The sequence below is a fragment of the Mchenga conophoros genome, linkage group LG8 (genome assembly GCF_057382185.1).
Source record: "Mchenga conophoros isolate Kocher_MC1m ecotype Shallow Benthic linkage group LG8, M_conophoros_male_GT1.1, whole genome shotgun sequence".
Taxonomy (NCBI): Eukaryota; Metazoa; Chordata; class Actinopteri; order Cichliformes; family Cichlidae; genus Mchenga; species Mchenga conophoros.
In genome coordinates, this window is record NC_140533.1 from 23,625,002 (window position 1) to 23,639,313 (window position 14,312).

The 14,312-nt window shown below is 39.6% G+C and overlaps 2 protein-coding genes and 1 long non-coding RNA gene across 7 annotated transcripts in view; 1 reads left to right on the plus strand and 2 right to left on the minus strand.

Moving 5' to 3' along the window:
- sdk2b (sidekick cell adhesion molecule 2b) overlaps nt 1-14,312 on the plus strand; it is a 325,205-nt gene that overhangs the window by 69,925 nt on the left and 240,968 nt on the right. For 4 of the 5 annotated variants that reach the window (XM_085285110.1, XM_085285113.1, XM_085285112.1 and 1 more), the window contains exon 2: nt 10,151-10,246. The exons of the other annotated variant lie outside the window; for it this stretch is intronic. In XM_085285110.1, coding sequence (XP_085141236.1) covers nt 10,151-10,246 — 96 coding nt within the window. The remainder of the gene's footprint in view (nt 1-10,150; nt 10,247-14,312) is intronic. 5 annotated transcript variants of the gene reach the window in all.
- Nucleotides 292-4,324, minus strand: LOC146568805 (uncharacterized). Its single transcript, XR_014893652.1, has 3 exons — nt 3,676-4,324; nt 3,373-3,426; nt 292-471 (listed from the first exon to the last, which is right to left on the minus strand). It is a non-coding gene; the product is annotated as an uncharacterized LOC146568805 (long non-coding RNA).
- On the minus strand, nt 769-2,861 carry LOC146568806 (zinc finger MYM-type protein 1-like). The gene has a single exon (XM_085285109.1). It carries the CDS (start codon nt 2,834-2,836, stop codon nt 1,073-1,075), a length of 1,764 nt encoding a protein of 587 aa, XP_085141235.1. The 5' UTR covers nt 2,837-2,861; the 3' UTR covers nt 769-1,072.

The window sequence follows — 14,312 nt, forward strand, 5'->3', positions numbered from 1 at the left end:
GAATTAAACTGCAGAAGGGAAAGAAAAGAAAAAAAAGAAAGGAGAGGAGAGTCACTGGCCACTGTGTATGCAGTATGAATTTTGATCAGTCGATTTTGCTGGCTTACCTATGAATGCTCAAATGGGCTGCCCTGCTCAGACTGAAGGAGCCTTGTTTATGGAGAAAAGACCAAATCCTCCAATCAAACATGTATGAGGCAGCACACTTGTCGACACACATTTTCTCTTTCTCCCTCTCCCTGACAAATATACAAATACACAATCTCTACACAAACACGGGCTACTCTGGAGACTTCACAGTGACACCAAGAAGGAATATACAAACACAGACACTATCTCAATTGCACACACAAGGGGATCCTGATTATTTACTTACAGTACAGTACCTGCATTGTAGGGCCTTTGGGGGGTCTCTGGTGTGCGTAGTTGTCTGCGCAATAACACCACACTCCACCTCTCTGCATCTCCCTGCTATACACAAGGAAAAACTCATGCAAACCAGCTGAGGGATTGTGTACGTCTCAGCAGACGTACACTTTGCTGCATATTCCCACCACTGGCCCATATGGTATTAACAGTAGCAGTCTGCTTTGACGCTGTTCTGCTGTTACCTACCTGAAATGATCTGTCCCAAATGGTATAAAACAAAAAACAAAAAATCACGAGTTTCCCATATATTTTTTTTAATTAATGGGTTGTGCAGTCATAATAAATGAACAGTTTTTATTTAACTCACAAATCACCTCATGTGGTGACAAAATGGATCCTGATATGCAGGGGTGTCACTAGGTTTTAAGGACAGGGGGGGCTTAGCCCCCAAGAGATGCACACGACATGAACGAACGTAGTGAATGAGCACAAAATTTCACAAACAGAAAACAAAGACTGAGAAATTGTTTTCCTACTTTTTTGGACAGATTAAACATCCTAGGCCACCAATAGATCTATTGTTTTATTTCAGTCTGCTTTATAATACAGTACAACAAAAAAACAGAGGAAATGTGTTTGCTGCATCAATAACAAGAAAAAAACTGAAAATAAAAAAGTACATTTTTCTGGCTGCAATCACCAGTTACTTGGTGGGTGGAAGCATCAAAGAATGACGTCTGTTTTTAAGAGTGGCAAATCGGTCAATCACTCTGTTGTGACTCAGATGCTGAAGCGTGTCTTTTTCAATGACTGCAAGACTGTGAAGTCTTTTCTGACCCATTGTTTGACGCAGCCAGGAGTGCAGCCGACGCAGTGCACTAAAGGACCGTTCGCACGAGCAGCTGCTGACAGGCACTGTTAGGGCAACTTGGATGGTTGCCTTCAGAGAGGGAAACATGTCTGAATCAAGGAGGTTGTACACAGACAACATATTTTTGGGTGGACATCCAGCCTCTGTTTTCCGGGTAAGAAAGTTTCTGGCCACCAGAACCTCCTCTTTTTTCAGGTCAAGTCTGTAGTGCTTTGCAAGTTCATTCAAGTGTGGTTCACTCAAGAAGTTCTCAGATTTAGGACTGCATGCCTGGACGCCTTTTAGCAGCCCTGCATCTACACTGCAAAATCTTTGATCAAGCTCGCCAACCATCCGATCCACACAAGGGAAAAGTAACTCTCTTTTCAATGTGTCTGAGTTGTTCAATTCAGTGCGTGAACCCACAGTTGCCTCCAGGACAAAATCCTCCATTTTCCTCTGTTTGTGCCTTGTCTTGGCACCTGGTTCAGGGATACTGTGGGTGTTACACAGGGCCTTGGTTTTCTCATACAGCTCTGTAGCAAATGCATCTGAGTGTTTGCCCTTAAGTGTGTCACACACAGCTTGTTTGCAGATAAAAGCTTCTGCCAGGTCTAAAGTCTCTTTCTGCAGGAATTTGTGGAGTCCTTCGGTTACAGACAGAATCGACTGAAACATCAGTAGTGCATAGACTGCTGAGAACTTGTAGAGCTTTGCTCTGAGACCAACAGCTATGGGGGATCCAATTGCAGATAGGCACTCCAAAATGGCAGGCAATGTCTCAAGAACTGCACTGATTGATCGCAACTGACATGCCCAGCGAGTGTTTGAAAGTTGCACAAGCTCAGTTTTTGTCAATCCAAGCTTTGCCTGAGTCTCCATGAACTTATGATGATTGACTAGGGAGGTGCTGAAGAAAGAATACACACACTCCAACAAGCTGAAAAGCTCCACAGCCTCTGGGACAGCCTTGCAAGTATTGCACAAAACCAGGTTGAGTTGATGAGCATAACAATGCACATAGATAGCCTCAGGATGGAGCCTTCTAAAATGTGCTTGTACACCTCCAGTGGAGCCACTCATAATGGCTGCACCATCATATGTTTGTGCTACACACTTAAGCTCTGCAAGACCATAGTTTTGGATCTGCTGCTGAATCTCATTTGCAATGGACTGGGCATCAAATGATTTTATCTCTGCAAGTGCAAGGAAACGCTCCTTCACTGCCCCCTCTGACACGTACCTGACACAAACAGCTAACTGCTCTGCCTTTTTATCCCTTGCCTCATCCACCATGATGGAATAGACTTTAGACTTTGTCATTTCAGATACAATGACACTAGTAACTTCCTGGGCACAACAGTCAATCATGTCATTCTGGGATGTTGGTGAGATATACTGTGCATTTGATGGGGGATTATGTTTTTGAAGAAAAGGATCAAACTCCTTCAAAAGCTCCATGCATGCAAGAAAATTCCCTCTGTTTGGGCTGTCTTCACCTTCATCATGACCACGAAAAGGGAGTCCCTGTCTCCCTAACATAGAGGTGACTGCAACAATTCGTCTGAGATACTCTCTTCTTTCGACTATCTCACTCACATTTGCAGTTGCTATCATCTGTGCAACGTTTCCCTGTTTGCTAGTTCCCTGGTAGCTTTTCCATGTAACAACACTTGAACTTGCCTGTTGACCTTTTTCTCCCTCAGCCACTCCTTCTGCCTCACCCTTCAAGATACATTAAAACATACTGAATTGTAATGTAAATTGCTAATATCATGACTTCTGCTCCCGCTCCACAGTAATTTGTTGCTCCCAAATATTTTGAAGTTACAAACATTATATTTTGAGCACGCATGTGACTAAAATGGTTGCAATTTAAAGCCCTGAAAAATATTACTAAATTACTTGAATTGAAGTAATATTAAAATAGAACCCTCAAAAATATGTGAGTCAGGCTAATTTGACTTATATACATATCTCTCTCTTTGCTCTCTCCACTTTCTAACCTTGACTCTCCTAAATAAAAGCTCAAGTTAAACAGGTCTTATATGTTGTACCGTGACTGAAATGTTTCATATTTCATATCCATATTGAGTCCCATAAAATTCTAATCAGACTGTCTCCATCACAAATGACTCCATCCTTTGACTCACCTCTCCAGCAGACGTCTCTCCCCTCTGCCTCTCTGTGCTCCTCTGCCCTGACTCCTACAGGTTAATGGGGATGGAGTGATTATTATTATTTCCACTGATGATAACCATACCTGAATGAGCTCAGCTGGATTTTTCAGAGCTAAAACGAGTGACAGAAATTAACATTATGCTAACAATTTAACTTAGTGCGCTAGCCAGGTTTTTATTTACAAAATGGGGAGCACCTGGTTCGTTATTTACATGGGACTCCGCTGTTAGCTGGAGCTAACTAATTGTTACTACCAGCCAGTGATGAAGACTTACTTTCTTGAAAAACTTGCGTATATCCATGATTTCTTGCCGTTTGCCACATGCACGCTAGTGTTTCTGCAGGTGTATACGAGCGGAGTGTAAAGTAGCAGTGAAAACGAGGACTGGATTTTCAGTCATGTGGATGTCCCCTGTGAACAACTGGAAGGGATTGGATAACGAAGCACTGACGCTACCTTAACAATGTAAAGCGAAAGGGACCAACCGAGTTATGATCATATTTGTGTGAATAGCGACAGGTTTATATTATTATTTCTTTAAACTCATATTCCTGCATCTTTATATTGAATTTGTCTGCAAGTTCTGTAAAAAAAAAATCGAATAAGTTAAAAAAAAAATAATAATAAATAAATAAAAAAAACCCACCAAATTATTTAGGGGGGCTTAAGAATATTTTAGGGAGGCTTCAGCACCCCTAAAATAGGCCTAACGACGCCACTGCTGATATGTTAATGACAGTTACTCTTAATGTGCGATGCTACTGTGAAGGGTGCATATCATTGCGACTGGACAGAGAGGTTTGGGATAAATTCACTACCAGGGAAAATTCACTGCTAACCCTTTTTTTTTCTCATTTTGTTCATTTAAACTACCTTGATGTATAGTAATTTCAAATATTGCCATTGGCAAGAGACACTCAAATAAAGAATACCACACAGGGGACAGAAATTATCCAGAAATTCATTTTTATTTTTTAAAACTTGGAAGCTAAAAACAGCCTGTCATAATCCAACATTCAGATTTCTCACTAATTAAGTTTTTTTTAGTATATTCTGCACTGAGCACCTTGTCATTTGTTTTTTGCAGCTGGATATTTGACCACTCTTCTTGGCAAAATTTGTAGAACTGATTTACATTGATTAGATCTCTGGTACAGATCCAACCTTTAAGTGTAGTCAACAAACCTTCAAAAGAAATGAGGTCAGGGCTTTGGTAGACCATTTTGACCATGTTAGTCTGCTTTATCCATTTCAAAATGTGTTTGGGATAATTGTCCTGACCCAATTGTGTCACTTTTACAAAGTTTCACATACCTTGTAATTGTGCCAAATAGCTCAGTTTTTGGCTTGTCTAACCATAAAACGTTCCTCCATAAGGCATTCAGCTTGTCCACGTGGACAGTTGCAATTTGCAGTCAGTCTTTTCGGTCCATGGCAAAGTAAAACTTCACCGTGGACGGGGACATTGGCGTTCCAGCAATTTCCACATCCTAACCAATTTCCTCTCATCTGAGGATGACAGACCTTCTTCCAGACCTTGGCAAAGTGTGGTGACACATTAGAGTAACTTGCACTTATGTACAGTTATGAGAACTGTTGATGTTGAAATCTGCAGTTGTTGAGAAATAACCTTTTCAACTTGTATAAATCTCCAATTCTCCTTCTTAGATCTTCTCTGAGTTCTGGTTTTTCCCATTGTCCTGAGTATTGACGAATCCAGTTAATGTTGTTAAACAAAATATTTTAATGCTGGTTAAGAGAGAATGTCAGTTGTAGTTAACTGTGACAACTAACAGGAAGGCCTTGGCCTTATCAAGTTAAAAGACATTGAAGAACCCGTGGAACCATTTATTAAAAGATCTGAGTGTATGTTTATATTTGTAAATACATATGTATAGCTGTTTGCATTAATAAATAATTCCACCCTGCAAAAGGAACAGCTCAAAGAAATCATTAAAAGCCTAAACTTATCGTGACATTCATTAAAATGCATTTTGCATTCGTATACGCTCAAGAAAATGAAGTTCTTGAAAATAAAAATAAAAAAACAATGAAAATGCTATAAATATAAATGAAATGAAATAAAGTTTTTCCTGGTGGTGCCTTGATTTACACATAAATCTCAACCAGTATGTAATTTCAAGTGTTTTTCTAATTAAAAATTGAAGTGAATGAGTCAAGTTAAAATGAAATATTAACCAACTTTATAAGGTTTGCTTATAATTCTTCCAACCAGAGGGAAGGGACATAACCAGAAAAGCCTTTTTGTTGCTCCTCACTATCAAATGTGAGCACTGTAGTGTGACAGAGTGATATCACAGACTGTCACACAAGCTTTAGCCATAACCAGAAATGACTCTTTGGTCAATTCTGTGTATGGAGATTCACCCCTTTGCATTCATGTATGTGTGAGAACGCGCGCTTCAGGTGGACTCGGGTGGTTTTGGATAGTTTCATCTGAGCACCCTTGTGTATACAGCAGGTGTCAGAAACAGTGACCTCTCTCCACTCTTTCTGTTTTTACTGTCCATCAATACATCAGCCTCAGCCTTTCTGTCCCTCCAAGCATTAGGTCTATTCATCTTCTGTGACTATGCTGTAGAAGATTGACCATCTGTGCAACGGTGCAAAGATTCATCAGGTCTGAACTTCTTTCTTTTAGCAAGTTTGCACAGTATTTTAAATGTGTGTGAGTCCTCACATCTATAAGTTGTACCACTGGCCTACTTGAAACTGTTTCACTCCAGACTGCCAATTAAAAAACAAGCCATTCACTTATTAGTGTTTACTTCCACCCACTCAAATCATATCTCATCTGCATCCCACTACCATCACCATGGTTGTATGTGTGTGTCTATGCACATGAGGGGGTACGCGTGTGTGTGGGGGTGGGGGGCTCTTCTCAATCTGACACTTCGCAGTGTGTGAAATTTAATTAAACACGCTTCATAACCATCCACACAAACACACAGACACATTGTACACACAGAAAATCTCCCTGAAAATAATAAATAGACGGAGCACAAATTTTCCATTATCCTCAACCATGGGCCCTTTTTCTCCTCCGTCTTTGCGTTTTACAGGCAGTTAAAGTGACATTTCCTGTAGAAATACATTATAGGCACACGCTAAGGCTAAAATATGGATTTATGGATCAGTTCTGTTCTGACTTGAGCAGACTGGTGACTTGTGGGCAAAAAAGTACTGGCCCTCATGACCCCCCAAGTTACCCTTGAGCAAGGTACTTAACCCCCAACTGCTTCAGTGGAGCTGCTCAGCAGCCGATAGATCAGACAGCCAGCAGATTGTCGAGCTGGGCAGCTTCCAGGTGTGAGGCCATTACTGCTCTGAGTTCTTAGTCAACAAATCTCCTTCAAATAAACCAAACAAAGATATGTTTTGGACTGCTGGGTACTTTGTTCCAAACCAGCGGACTCAACATTTGTTGAGACTAACACTAAAGAGTGTTTAGAATATTGTGTTTCTGGGAAATCATTTGACGTACAGATGATCACAGAAAAAATAAGTATGGGAGTTTTTAACCTCTAGATAAATGTAAGGTTTGATAAGTCACTAATGCCTGCATTGAGCGTGTTATTTCTGCTACTGTTATAGGGGTGTTCACAGTGTACTTTATTATTATTAACTTTGTTTAAACTGTGAACTGTAAAACTATACCGATGGCAAGTAGAAACTGGAGCTACAGTACATAGAGCCAGTTGTGGGTCCTTGTAAGGAAAGCTCATGTAGACTTTTAAATGCATGTAATTTCTTTTTTGCCTGTCTATAAAATTTTGAAACAAATGGTAAAAATCAGAAGTGTAAAGTGTAAAGACTTTTCACTTTTAGTTCCATCTGGGCTCCAAATAAAAACTGCCACTACATCAAAAGAAGCTGCTTAATATTGTTTCGGTCTTCAACAATCCTACGTGTCAAAGTAGCGTACAGATGAATGCCAGAAGCCAAGGTTTGCCAGCAGAATATTGTATGCTTCACCAGAAAGGTGTTTTAATACTGAGTTTCATCTAGTGGGATGACAGGTGCAACAAAAGAGACTGTGCAAATCAATTGTTCGCACACCTTTTTTGTGTGTATGTGTGGGGGGAAGTATGCTGAGGGTATGGGTGGTGGTTACTTTGGCAACCTTGTTGTACTTTAGGGATAACATTCAGTGAAAATGAATATAAAAACCTTGGCACACAGTGGTCTGTATTTCTCAAAGTACGGTGATATTTAAAACCAACTCTCTTTGGTTTAGCCACATTTGTCACAAAAAGCTATTCATTAAGTTGTGTTTCATTAGTGCAAGCTGTGTGAACGCCTTATATACTGTACTTGAGTATTTCACCTACTCTAATGAGAGATTTCTCATTAAGTGCTGAGAAATACAGTAATCTTTTAGTAGTACTGATCTATACTGCGTGGGTGTTTATACTTCTAAATTAAGCTGCCATATTTTCTTTCATATTCACCCAAACATAATTTTTTTTTACTGTTATTTTACAGGCATACTGTCACCACCTTAGTCTTTTTACTGAGATTTTTTTTTTTTTAAACACAGATTTTGACATCTGTGTTTGATGTTTTAAACTTCGAGATGACAGGTACCTCACACTGCAGACTCAATCCTTCCCAGTGGAGCATTATTTTAACCTACCACCTTACTAGTCTTTGAGGTTTAGATGTATGTGCAGTCTACACACTGGGATTCTGCAGTATGGCATTGAGGGGAAGATGGGACAAAAGAATGAGGGAAGAATAGAGCGTTCAACTTCGGTTCTATCACTTTGGAAGTTCTGCAAAGCTTGCAGGAGAGGCTGAGTGGTTTGGAGTGATATGGACTTAACCAGCACAGAACTTAAACCCTTAGCCCACTTCTATGAAGAACTGGGTGACCAGTGTTTGAACCGACCATACTTGGTGTCACCTGGAACATTTTTCCACCCACTTCTGTTTCTGCACTGCGTCAGTGTCATAACTGTATTTTTAATGTTTACATTTCTTGCTACGTTCGTTTTTTTTCTTCTGTTGTCTTTTCTGATGTCGTAGTTCAGCACACTTTCAGGAGAGTGACACAAAAGTGCTCTTTTCCCACATGCTTTACTTATCTCTTCCACTGCTGTCTTCTCTCTAGTATGGCAGCTATACCAGCCACTCATTCATTACCTACTTGTGCAATTTTTTTCATATCAAGAAGCCAGTTAGATCTGACCCATTCGCTGGGAGTCGACAGCCCTGGCCCATCACAGGAGGATTCTAGATTAGAACCCTTTTAAGGCTTGTAATTTCCTCCGGCATTTTTCCTTAAAATTTCCCTCTTATAGTCACTTCTCACACTTAGTGTCACGAATGGCAGGACAGGCTTTAGGTGGCTTATGTAACAGTCCATTAAGTTTGCCGTAGAAATGGCCTGTATTGCCTGAGAGACTGCAGAAGACACCTAGAGATAAGTAATGTCAGAAACAGACAGCGATACGGATGGGGCCCCTTACATCTTTTATGGAACATTAGACTGAGTGAAGAGATGACCTAATTTGAATTGATTTGGCGTATATTTGTGCTCAGGAGAGCACATACAGAGACACGCAGGCACAAAGAGACACACATGCATTCACTCCCACATACACACACCGAGACACAGACGCACACACTCAATCACAGCTAATCTAGGTCTCTCTGCCTATACGCTACCCAGCTGTAGCTGCATATCTTTGGCAAAATCTTAGATGTTTTCAGCTGAATAAGCTCCAACTTGATTACACTGCACCCCCCACTCCCTCAGTATGTATTAATGAGGCTGTTCCTTCTTGCTGAAATCTGCTTCCATATTGTTGTTGTGCAGTTCACGGTCCAGTGGCCACTGGCCCGCAGATGTAATTGTTTTAATTTGCTAACTGTACTCTCACTCAATTAGGAGGAAAGCAGAATTCAGTTTTATTTCCTCTTCCCAGTGCAGAATAGTAAAGTAGACATCTTCCAGAAGCAGCACTTACCGTAGCATGGACAGCCAAACACAGATGTGCAGAAACAACCACAGACGTACACAAAAGGACACGAGGAATGTGCTTTTATAGTTCTTTGTTTGTGGTGTTCAAGAATGCACACTGTGTTCATTCCTAACCCCGTCTTTCTTTTCATGAGTATTTTCTGCTCTCTTGCTTTGTCAAGGTTCCTCTGTATACATGCTGTTTAATTAGAATGCTTTGGTTCTGGCCTTTGGCAGTAGGCTTCTTATTACTGCGTCATTTGTATTTGTTTGTGTGTAGCTGTACTTTTTATGGCTCACTCATTTTATTCATCACATTTACTCACTGTATTTTATTTTTTAGACGAGTGGCAGCACACTTTTTTTCATTTTAGCGTGCATTCAGCTAAAATTCTTTTTATTTCTTTACCAGGATACAAAGACATTTCTTGGGATATGTAGCTTTTATTCTTGAGTGCACTCACCAAGAGTTAGTGGGCTTGTGTCAAAGTTTTGCATTTCTACAATTTCTTTAAAAATGAAACTTTTATTTTTAGAGTTATTTCACAAATGTACAACCAAACCATACAAACTAAATGAACAAGTATGTGAGCCCTGGCTAGCATGCCATGTTCATATGGTCACCACAGAGCTTACTGTAATATTTTTAAAGAACTTAAATAAGCTAATGTCCCAGTGAGGATTTTCCACCTACGTAATGCAATGTGGGACTAGTGTATTACTAATATCCATCCATCCATACGCTTCCGCTTATCCCTTTCAGGGTCGCGGGGGGCGCTGGAGCCTATCCCAGCTGTCATAGGGCGAGAGTTGGATGAAGAAATTGCCATAATGTCCTACACTGTGTGGAAAAATGAAGGTACTGGACACGAGTACTTTTTCACATCTCATTTCTTTATATCTTGCTTCCAAGGAGCCAGTCTTACTTGTTAAGGTGTTCTTGAGTTGTTGTTCTCCAAGCTTTCTAATGGTATTTCAAAGTCTTTGTTTGAACATTGGCTGCTTTTTCACTCATGTTCACTCAAGTCCTTGTAAAATTTCATTTTCAGAGCAATGGATGTTTTTTAATCCACACTGACCTGCGAAGCATAAAAAAAGGCCCCTAATGCAAGGGATGAGCCAGTCTGGTGTCTACTCATTACAGATAACTTAGGCAAGACCAATTTTAAAGAAGGGCCTTGTGCACAAACCCATTTGTTCCAATTTCCTTAGTTGAATATATGAAAAATGCCAAAGAAAACAGTTTGACTGGGTAGTAACTCTTTGAAAATAATGTTCTGAGTGCAAGAATGCTATTTTATGCCAAAAAATGTATCATATCTCAGCAAACTATGTAGTGTGTCCTTAAGAAACTCAGGACGCTAGTGGAAAACGAAAGAAGTGGCAAGCCTAAAAGAACTCTCTGCAGCAGATTAACAATACCTGAAAGTCAAAGACCTGACATAAGATTATAAAAATAATACTGAAACAGTGTGGGATCATCTTGATAGAGAATTAATCAAAAGACAGTCAAGATCCAAAGAAGAGCTTTAAAAATTCCTTCAAGAAGCCTGAAAAACAATTCTTAAAGACCACATAGAGAAATTATAAGAAAGCCTGCCTAACTTCCCAACTTTAGGCTATGTTGAGAAATAAAGGTGATCACACCAAATATTGAATTTTAATGCCAATAGAATTCTACAAGCTGTTTTTTGCCTTAACCTCCCAGGACCTGGCGTCCAAAATGTGGACATCACATTTTGGGTTATTTAGACCAAAATACTCAGTTTTGCTCTATAAAGGCCTGATATCTACTTACGAGGACATTATACTGCTACTGTTCTATCGAAATGTTAAACGAATATCCTCATATGTGGCTCTCATTTTTCTTAGAAACAAAAATCAGGTAAAAACGAACAAACTGGTAATTCTTTGTTTTTACATTCATTGGGTCCCAGTCAGCCCAAATATCGTCAGAGTCATCAACTGTAGCAGAGGTTGGACTGAGTTCTTCAAAGAGAAATGCTATTCCAGAAGCTTATAGTTAAACTGGGTTAATATAGTGCTCTATACCTTTGATGAACTCTACAGGTGTGTTGTTAAGGTGTAGTTGAACAATTGCTTGCTGAAGGAGTTACGGGCAGTAACATTTTAAATGATTTTCCACATAAGTGGGAGAAAAGAATCATATACTTATGTTAGAAATCTTTTGAGTAGTATGCCAACAGGAAAAAAGAGGGCTTCATTTAAATCACAGTCTCAGTGAGAGTTTCAGTGGAAACCGAATCAAAAGACTCAAGAGAGACACAGGCTTTCAACTCAGCTGTTACATCTTGAGTTGGATGGGTGATCTGCCTGTGAATGTTTGACACTTTGTTAACAAAATCTGAGGAAGTCTTGCTTGGCAAAGTCTTACTAAAACCCAGCGTGTGTGTAGCAGCGGTTTTACAAGGATTATGAGGATGTTTTTCAATGAGGTCAGTGAAAAAAGATTCGACTGCAACTTTGTAGAATCGCATTAAATCTTTCCGTGTTTTCCAGTTTGTCTTGAACAGCTTTGCTTAAATTTTTTTTAAAGCAAGAAAGGTTTCGTCAATATTGAAAGCTGCAATTAAAACTGCATGCCATGAACCAACACTGTTAAATGCTTCTCTCATTGAATGAGTATGAAGGAAAAGCCCAGCTCAGTAGCATTAGCAACAACAGCTTCATTTGGAACTATGTGAAAAGGAAATGCTTTACACCACCAAAAGGGAAATGTTTAATGCCTTAAGTAGTGCCTTACACTACAAACACATTACTTCCTTGGCTTTGCTCCCTCCCAATTACCCTCTTGTCTTTGTTACCCTTTGCCCCACCTTTGTACTCTTTCCCCTTCTTCTCCCGTTTCATCTGCCTTTCTCTTTATACTCAGATTAATTGCCCTTGAATGGTTTTATAATTGAGAGACATTTATGATCTCGCTGACTGCGAAGTTGAGGCAATAATAGCCCTTGGATGTCTTGAAAATAAAGGCAGGTGGCAGAGCACCCTTTCAGCTGATGTTAATAGTTGGGGATGTGTATGGGTGTTTGATGAGTGGGCGTGTGTTTTCCCACTCACAAACATGCTGTAATTGCACATGAACTGATGAATGCACGTGGAAACTCTTTATAAGAAATCAGCACAACTTTTGACTCAAATATACTCCTCAACAACCCACCCATTCTGATACACATGGACAAGCAAACACATCAAGTACACTAGTCACTACAGAGGCGTCACATATGGAGACGTCTACTTGAAAATGCATCATCCTCTCATTAAAAGTATTTGTGAACACTCTTCTGTAGGTGTTCAGAAATGAATAATTGATGATTCATTTATGAATATAAGGTTGAAGTTGAAGTTCTTTGGATTCTTGCAGTTGCTGGTTTGTTTGCATATAATTGTTTGCATATAATTATAGGCTTCTTATTTCTTTTAATTCTGGTCACAGTGACACATTTCAACCTTGAGTCTTAGTCAGACTGGAGTGCTACAGTGGGACTCAGTCGCTAATGCAGATTACTTGGGGGTGAGAACAATCAAGAGTCTGAGTTTGGCTGGGTTATGCATAGACCTTTAAGCTTACATGAGATCATCAAGCCCACTCTGGCTGGGTAGAAAAGACCAGCCAAAAATAAAATCCGAGGAAGATAACAGAAATCTGGCAAAAACAAAGTGGAGCGATATTGCTTGGAGCAGTTGCTCAACTCTTTACGAATAGAGAAGGATTCATTTTTCAAATGTATGTAAATGTTAAAGTGCTCATTTCTCCCTCCTTATTTTTTAAAATTGAACTCTACTAGAGTAGCTTTACATGATTGACATTAAAAAAGAATGACTGACCCTCACTCATATTAAGGATATCCCCTCACAATGACATCATGCGGAACCAATATCTAATGTAACTGGAATTTAGTTTGCAACAGTCTGAAACCTAAGAGATTACTTACACATATGGTGTGATGAACTCATTATTTGAAAGTTTGCCCAAAACTGTTTAGCATCTGCCAGCCCAATGGGTCCCCTTTTGTTACCAATTTCTTACTTTGAACAATATTAACAGATTCCTGCCTAACTGCAAAAATTCCAGAGAGTCGGCTGCTTTCTTAAGCTGTTGTTCTCTGTGATAAACACATTCGCACAGACACATAAAGCAAAGCCTTTGAAATAAACCACACTCACCATAGATTGTCTGGCCGTTTTCTTTGTTCAGGCCCTTGTTTCCATGTGTATAAAAAGTTCTTGAGTTCTTGAGTCATATTGAAGCATTTTATAGAGAGAAACCCAGCAGTGTAGGACTGTGCTTTAAGGGGTAATATTTCAGCATGGTGTCTGGGCCCTTGAGACCATCTTTAGTTTGACAGCAGCCTAGTGTTTTGTGTTAAGGACCGAAAATGTGGCGAGACACGCTTCATTTTAATAATTCTTCATTTAATGGAAAACCAAGCTTTTGCAAGGCATCCACGACCTCTTCTGAGTAAGAAGCAGTGGGAGTTAGTTGAATAAAAAAAAGAAAAGTGTTGTATCCACACATATTTTTCATAGCTGTTTTTCAAAAAACCAAGTGGCTTTTATATCAACCCAAAAAAGACAAATCACGAAGATTCGTGTATGTTGCATGAGCAAAATCCTCTTTTTTGTCGAGATTTAGTTGGACATAGAATACATGAACAGCCTTAATAAAAGTAGGAATGATGGGATCAATAAAGCTGGATTGCCACCATGAGGGGAATTGGCAGAGTGCTTCATTGGCTTGGGCTTTAACAGAGAAACTGAGCTAAGTAGAGACTTTCTTTACAGCCCAAGCTGTTCCAATTACTCTCTGATAGACTAGTGCTTCAGTCCCAACTAACTCTTCAGATAAATACAGAAGTTTTTGCTTTGTCCAGTGTACAAAGAAGACAAATTGTTTGCAGAAT

What these genes read in the sequence shown, in the direction of transcription:
- LOC146568806 (XM_085285109.1), bottom strand. Translation starts at nt 2,836, where the DNA reads ATGATAGCAACTGCAAATGTGAGTGAGATAGTCGAAAGAAGAGAGTAT.